Below are 8,296 nucleotides of genomic sequence, written 5' to 3' on the forward strand. Positions count from 1 at the left end.
AGCTTACCATTGTTGTAAATGCTGTAACAAAAGTATATGCAAAACGTTGGCACTACCCTCTGCCTGGGAGGAGCAGCAAAGATTCCCTCAGAAGGTAAATTTGGAATGCAGTCCTCCATCTTCAAGGAAGATTAGGAATTATTCAGGCAAAAGCTGAGGCAGGGAGCTTGCAGAGGAAGAACGGGACCAAAGGCACAGTAAAGGAACTGCTAGTGGTACTTGTGGCTTGACTTTAGAGATAAGGCCAGAAGGGTAGGTGGGTTCCGATCATGAACTTTAGGCTAGGTAGGGGCTGTTAGACTTTTACCATTGACGGAGCGACAGTCGCCAATGTAGTAGTTTAGGGAATATGTAGTGAGTATTATTATTTGGATTATGGTAGTGACACAAAAGAAGAGAGGAGGGTAAATGTCAGAGGTATTTAAAATGAGACAAAATTGGATCAGATGATGGGGGAGAGGAATTAGTAATCAAGGACCTAGGGTACCACTGGCAGAGGAGCTGGTTTAAGAGACAAGATGTTGAGTTGAGTTGGAGCCATATTAAATTTGAGGTGTCAAGTAGAGGTATCCAGAAGAGCCTGGGTGAGAGGAGATGAGTGAGTCATCCACATATGTCAGATGATAATCGAATTCATTAAGTTGGTAAGGAAGAGGGAATAACGAAGAAGAGCCAGGAGCCAAGCCTTGGGGAAATGAGGCACATGAGGAAGAAAAAGCAGAGCAGTCAGAGGGCATAGGGAATGACCGACTAGCAGTGAAGTGGAAGTCAGCAGTGGTAACATGAGAGAGTGGCAGGCATTAAAGAATCCCCTTTTAAAAACAAACAAAAAAAAATAGATGAAGCACCTCAAACCAGTTAGAGCGCCAAAGGCAATTTCCATTAATACTAAATAATAACCTCCAGTTCACCTTTATTAGGTATCATTGAAATAGTCCTTTATTTTTATTTATTTCATTTCAAGTTTATAGCTACAGGTTTTATAACTTGTAATGTTTTCTCTTTGCTAAAACTTCATGTATGTCGTTCAGGTATTAAATATAACATTTTTATTTCTGTTTTATTTGTCCATATTCGAATGGGTATGATAAACATCATAGATACTAATTAATGGATTAGAACATAGAATAAACGATCAAATTTCTGTCTGGATTTGTGTGTATCTTATCTATATACATACTCCTATGTGATATCAAAGCTGTATTTTACTGAATCAAACCATAAATATGTTTACACTTAAGAAACAGTGAATTCACTCAAATGCACCATGAAATTGAGTTGATATATAGTTTATTTCTGTGTGAAATCGGCATTCATAGAGCCAATTTTGCACAAAAGAGTACCATAATTTTGCTGAGTGTCAGATTCCTCAAACAGCATGAAATAGCATTTGGATACATCCGTACTTCTTAAATTTTACTGACATTCCATACTTCTTTATTCAACAATTAATTTAAAATATTATAGATTCCATAGTAAAGAATACGAAATCATCTATCATGTTATGATGCATTTCACAGCAAATTTACGTAATATTATATCTGTTCAGTCTGTTCATAAATATGTTCTTTATATGCTGCTCTAAGCAGCTCCTGATCCCTTTAAGCACCATAATACACATATAGTTCATATATACTGTATATGATCGGTGTTTTACTTTTTTAATCTTATTGATGCAGAATATCTTTAATTTGTCTAAATCTATTTTCTTATCTTGGTATTTCATTAGTAGTATGACCTCACAGTTTTTAAAATCATGAAATAGACATTAGATATGTTTTGAAAGATTTTATCAATGTAATTTGTTTTCAGTGAACTTTGGCCTCCTCCTGCCATTTCACACCTAATTATTTCACTCTTAGATATCTTAAGTAGAGCAGAACAGACTGATATGTCATTGAATTTAACCTTAATTTTAAGCAACTTCTTTTAATTGAAATTTTTAAATGCAGGGAATATTCAGTTCTCGAGGAGAAAAGATCCTTATGGCAGATGCTGATGGAGCCACAAAGTTTCCAGATGTTGAGAAATTAGAAAAGGGACTGAATGATCTACAGCCTTGGCCTGTGAGTATAAGAGTATAGTTTAAGTGATAATCAAGAATACAGGGATTCTAAAGTAAAATGAAAATGGAGCTTACCTGTAAGTTAAAAAACTAGGGGAGTTTTGGGTGTAAAATTCCTGTATACAGGCCCCCAGAAGAGCTAGTCATTTTATTATAAACATTCACTGATTTTCTGAGGTTCACTTGACAATTACTTATTTAATATTCTGAGCATCTCTTGATTTTTAATTGCTTAATTTATATTTATCATGCATATTCATCAAAGGCTTATTTAAAAGCATAGACTGAGACTTCCAGGTAAAGATATGAAATGAAACTGGATCACAGAATTTTATTTTTGATGAAACAAAGTAGCAATCACTCAAAAAAGATTATGTGCAACTTCATAAAGTAAAGGTTGACTTTCACTCAGCATAATGCATTTGAGATTCATCAATATTGTTGTGTAGATCAGTGATTGATCCTTAAGTTCATTGCTCAGTAATATTCCATTGTATGGGTGCTTGTTTATTTATTCAGCTGTTGAGGGACATTTGGCAATTACTAATAAAGCCAGCATTTTGCAATTACTAATAAAGCCAGTATCCACATTCATGTTTAAAACAAAAAAAAATGGAGGTTGAGGAAAGGAAGAAACTCCTGGTGTCACTCCCACCTTTTGAAACCCATTTAGAGGAAGAAGATGAATTTACCAAATTCTGATCTTTTTACCAAATACTCCAATCTGGAAAGAATCAAATGGAGACTGAGGAAACACCCTTGGACAACATCAAACAATACACCCATTTACCATCACATGGCATCCAAGGATTTCAGCAGAAGCAAGAAGAATTGCTAGGTCTCACAGTTCTTTTTGACAACCCTTCAAAGTGTTAAAGCTGTTTTCCATTTGTCTTCTCTATTTTAGGCTGTCAGTAGTACTTCCAGTTTTTAAAAAGTGTATTTCTTTTTCTTATCATTCTGGTCATTTTCCACTGAAGATGCTTCCGTTAGTGTGGACCTGGTTACCACGTTACATTGTTGCCTCATTTGGCCAGCTCTTTTCCGTATCCATTGCCATTGAACCTTGTCCCCCTATCCTTATACTGGTGTAGATGTTGTTTTGTTTCTGTATTTCTTTTGCTTTGCTTTATTTAGGAACAGAAATGTGACTCTTACGCCTATTAGATGTCAGCATGTTCAATTTCAGTTTTTCAAGGTGTAGGCTCTTATTCTGTCTCAATGCAATTGTTTCCTTCTCAATTCATTTAAGCCACAAATTTGATAAGGATGCTTTGCATGTATTCCCTTAAACCCTAGTAACAATATGACTAGAATAGTTCAGAAAAGAGTGAAACCGGAACATGGGATTCAAAGTAGTCAAGTCCCAGAAAGACTGATTGAGTCACTAGATGGCAGTAGTTAACTTAAATGCCTTTCACAATATTGTTTTGACAGGCTCTGCTGTATGTTCTTCAATGGATTCTGGTTTTTTTCTTCTCAGCTGATCTTATTTTTAATTGCAACAAANAAGAGAAGTGACTTTTGACCTAAACCCTTAAGCATGTTTATGACTATGAACATGGAAAATAGTATATTCAGATTGAAAAAATTGTGTAAACAAAGGCATAGAGGCCAGAAAGTGTTGTAAGATCTGTTTTAAGAAGAGTAAGTGCTGTACTTTGAATAGTGAATATGACAGGAACACAGACTGTTCCAAGAACTTATTAATATATGGAGGGAAGGGCATCGAAACTCAACCTTAGGCACCTGCTGCTGAGATTATAGATGCAGCATCAGCTCAGCTGGGGAAAGGCAGTTTTTTAATTCTCACATGCTCCCTCATCACAAAATTGCCACAGCTCCAAATGTCACGTGTCCTGAAGCAGTGAAGAGACAGCCAGGACATTAAGAATTATCTTTGAGTGCCTCTTTTCTTTTTAACTGGGAATACAAACCTTTACCAGAAACCTTCCCCTCCAGCAGACCTCCTAGAGTTCCTGAGCCAGAGCTTGGTGGCATGACCACCCAGGCCTGCAAGGGGGCTGGGAAAGTACTTGGCAAAGAGGATTTAAAGCAATCATGATTCATGTCCCAGGGGCGCACACACTGTCATATAGGTAAGACTGGGGCCATGATAGCAATGGAAAAGGAGGGTATGCAGCTAACCGTGCCTACCTACCACAGTGCTATGATAGGAGTAGGTACAGAGCACTATGGCTACACTTGTTCATTGAGATTAATCAATTGTAGACGACGTGTCAGGCACTAGAAGTAGTAATCTTTGCCTTTAAGTAGCTCGCCACCTAGTGAGGAAGGTCTGCAGTTACATTATGTAATGAGTGATATAACAGTTGAATGGGAAAATGCCTTAAGAGAACATATTATTAGACTTATACTTTCCTTTTTCCTGGAGGAATATTAGGGTGGGCATGAAAGCCAAGAAGGCAAATGTTTGAGTTATGTCTTAAACTGGCCTGACAGGAGGGCAAACACCAAATGAGAAAGACTTCACAATTGCCCATGGAAGTGCGTGCCAAAAGGAGGGTGCTGAAGATGAGTTAAGTAGAGAGGCAATATGGAGACGCTGTTGTAAAATGGCTTGAAGACTAAGCGAGGAAGAGCTGTAGATAGCAACTATGGTCACTGTGTCATGACTTTTATTATAAATCAAAGAATAATGGTAGTTGCTTAAGATAATAGTGAAGTCAAAGGAAAATTTTTAGTATGCTGGAGTCTTGAGCACTTTTAAGGCTGTGGAGCCAGCGGAGAGAAAAGGATCGAAGATTCAGAAGAGAACAAGTTACAGCGTGGGGTATCTGTTGAGAAAGGAATTAGAGTGAGATGTAGGGGAAATGGTCCAGATACAAGCAACCTCTTTGGGGAATAAGATCAGTTGCTAACAAGTAAACAAGTTCTTAAGCACTATTGGAGGCCCCAGTCACAAGTGTGCACTAGTCCATTAGCAAGTGGATTTTATTTTTTCTAGCAGCTCAATAGCTTAGGTATAGGAGCTGAGACAACAAGGGACGGCCGCTGACTGTTCTACTGCTTCCTCTGTAGGAAAATGAATTCTAACTTCAACCTTGTAGGTCAACGTCAGATCTCGGCATCAGGAATTCAGCAATTCCCCAGGCCACCAAAATGCACAGGGGGTATAAATCGAGTCACAGTAAGAGGGCAACTGGAATAGCAAGCAGTGTTTAATCCAAAATGAGAAACCCACTTTAAATTACTGTCTTGAAATCCAATAAGTTTTTTTCTCACTTTTATATAATTTGACAGGTAGCTTTTAAATATTGCCAGAAATATGGAAGTGACAAAGTACGAGTGATAACACTGGTGAAGAATCGTGGGAAAGGCGGAGCTGTTAGGATGGTAATACAGTTTCAATATTTTTATCTAAAACATAAAGATATTTTGAATAACGTCTCACAGACTATGTGTATTTTGCAGCTGACTAGTTGAATTTTAAGTTAGTGGGAAATTACTTTTAATAAGAACTTCATACATATATGTGTATTTGATCAAATCTGAAAATATGCCATATCTATAACATACTAGGTGATATGGAGAAATATGTTTATCTTAATCAAAGTTTAAAATGTTACCATTTATATCTATGTGTCTTTGATAGAATAATAACATTTTTTTTTGCAATTTGCAAAATGCTTTGTATATAAAATTTTACCTTTATGAAGGCACTGTGCTAAGCATGGTAGCATGAACTAAGATCAACCTGATGTGGGTCTGCCCTGATGAAATTTACAGTCTAATAGAAAAGGTGATTGTACTTAGAGAGATACAGATGAAGTGCTATAGAAATTGCAAGAAAGAAGAGGTTATTTTCAGCTGAGGCATATCACATAGGAATCAAGATACGCTAACAAAAAGACTAAAAGTCAAGATATGTGGAAGAAAATCCAAATAATAGTGCCCTAAATGACTTACAGTTTTATTTAGTTATTTTCCCCCCCTTCCTCAAAAGAAGTCTAGATATAGACAGTCCAAGACTTGTTCAGCAACTCCGTGGTGTCATCAGAAACCCACCTCTTACCTTTCCCTCTCTTTTCTTCATGCACACAAGATGCCCTGGAGCACTAACCACATTCCAGGCAGGAAGATGGGCAAAGGGCGAAAGATGCATGTCAGCTGGTTTGCTCCCTTTTAATAAGCTTTCCTAGAAACTCCACCCAGTGGCTTAACTTACTTAAATCTCACTGGCTAGAACAGTGGCACAGGGCCACCCCTATTTCCAGGGAGGCTGAAAAATGTTTATTCTAACATTCATTCCCGACCAAATCAGAGTTCTGTTAGTAGTGAAGAAGGAAAGAATAGGTGCTGGGGCAAGTAACCAGCAGTCTCAGGCACATGAAGTAGCCGACTTCGTAAGAGATATTGCTGAAGCCAGGCCTCCAACGATGGTGAATGCTAGCTTCCACTTGCTTATGGATTATTTTGACCTGGACAGTAAATGAACCACTTAATCATAATTATCACATTTAATCCTCCTCACATTGTCTCATGAGTTAGGGCCTAGATGAGGAGGTCGAGGAGAGACAGGTAGAGTAACTTACTCAAGGTCATACAGCTAGTAAATCCAGATTCAGAGTAGTTTAGTTTAACCCTAGCATCCATGTTCTTCCCCTCTGATATTGTATGGTGAAAGAGGTGAGAGAAGAGAAGATAGCGCCAGTCAGCAAAGTGAGAAAAAACACGTCGAGCTCTGGGATATGTCCTAGAAACAGTGAGTTTGCTCTGANGATTTTTCCAAATGTAATGATTATATATAAAACCATACCATCTACAGATAACTCTTTTCTTTCTGATACTACTATTTTTATTTATAATTGTATTAATATAGTATTTTAATTAGAAAAATAATTTAAATACATGAATTTTGAAGTAATATGTGCCCCTTATATGTAGCACTGAATAATATCCTCCAAATACAGTTGGGCTTCTTGACTGTACATATTCTGAACTACTCAATAAAGCTCTAGATATTTAATGTTACTTTTTAAAAAAACCAGTTTCTAAAAAATAAGATATTCACATTGAAAGTAAATATTTTATTAGTGATGTTTAAATATTGAAGAATTTTAATTGCCTGTTTCCTCAGGATCAAATGGCCATTGCATGTGGATCGCGAGCTCATTTGAAGGAAGAGTCCATTGCTCAGGTGAGGCTCTCAGTAACCGCGTGGCTCAGTAGCGTCTTCCTTCTCTCACGCACATTAGCACAAATAAGCTTTCAGACTTAGTCTCGTCTCAAAAGAAAAGAAAATAATTTTTAATCTGGAAAGTTTATGAAGGAATAGCATGGTTAGGAATTGTTGTTTTTTTTTTTTTTTTTCAATGAGTGTTGACATAAGAAAAGTCCAAACCTGTAGAGGACTTTTATTAGTTTATTTGAGCCAAACTGACCACAATTGGAGAAGCAGAATCTCAACAGATTAAGAAAATGCTCTGAAGAATGGCACTTTTGAAACTTATTTATACATTAGAATCAAAGGAGGGGACGCAAGGAGGGTTACGTGAAATCCATTGGTGGTAGATTAAGGAGGTGGGATAAAGCAAAGCCAGGAAATCTCTGGGATTGGATATAAAGTAAAACGGAGAGACACATACTTCTTTTATATTGGTGGATACAGGATATTTAACAATTAACATTTACAGCACATAGAGATGGTATTTGGGGAACAGGATAACAATGAGGGATTCTATGGTCTCCTCTGGTGCTGAGGGCGTGTACCCTGAGGGGTCTGGAAAAAGGGATTATTATGACATTCCAAGGCTGTGTTATCTTAGATGCACAAAGACAACAGATAGGCTCTCTTAAGGCAAAGATTGACCTGTGACTACCCGTCATGACCCGCTTTCAGTTAAGGAATTTTTTGTTCGGACCATCCAGTGTGGTTAATTTTGGTCTCTTAGTTTGTAGGGCCCACCATGCTGGCATTCCCAGAGCTTGTTGGGTTCAGTACATATGGCCCCTTTTTCGTACACAGAAGTACCCAAGTAGAATGTAGACTTCACTTTGACAAAGAATGCAAACAGCCCTTTTTGATTTCTTTTTTTTAAGACCCAAAGAAAGAGTTCTCATTCAGTTATCATATAAGGCAAATTTTTCTAAGTGATGCATTTTGAACCTATCAACTTGCTTTTAGGTTTTTCCATATTGACACACTTAAGTACTATTATATATTTTATTCAAAGTAAAAAATTTTTCAACTTTATTCATCTTAGAAAA

The 8,296-nt window shown here is 37.1% G+C and overlaps 1 protein-coding gene across 2 annotated transcripts in view; it reads left to right on the forward strand.

Annotated features, from left to right (window-relative positions):
• The window catches only part of ALG5 (ALG5 dolichyl-phosphate beta-glucosyltransferase), a 41,917-nt gene that overhangs the window by 16,690 nt on the left and 16,931 nt on the right, over nt 1–8,296 (forward strand). For both annotated transcript variants that reach the window (XM_019653173.1, XM_019653172.1), the window contains exons 5-6: nt 1,953–2,066; nt 7,167–7,226. In XM_019653173.1, the coding sequence (XP_019508718.1) occupies nt 1,953–2,066; nt 7,167–7,226 (174 nt within the window). The remainder of the gene's footprint in view (nt 1–1,952; nt 2,067–7,166; nt 7,227–8,296) is intronic.

The sequence above is a fragment of the Hipposideros armiger genome, unplaced genomic scaffold (genome assembly GCF_001890085.2).
Source record: "Hipposideros armiger isolate ML-2016 unplaced genomic scaffold, ASM189008v1 scaffold_198, whole genome shotgun sequence".
Classification (NCBI taxonomy): Eukaryota; Metazoa; Chordata; class Mammalia; order Chiroptera; family Hipposideridae; genus Hipposideros; species Hipposideros armiger.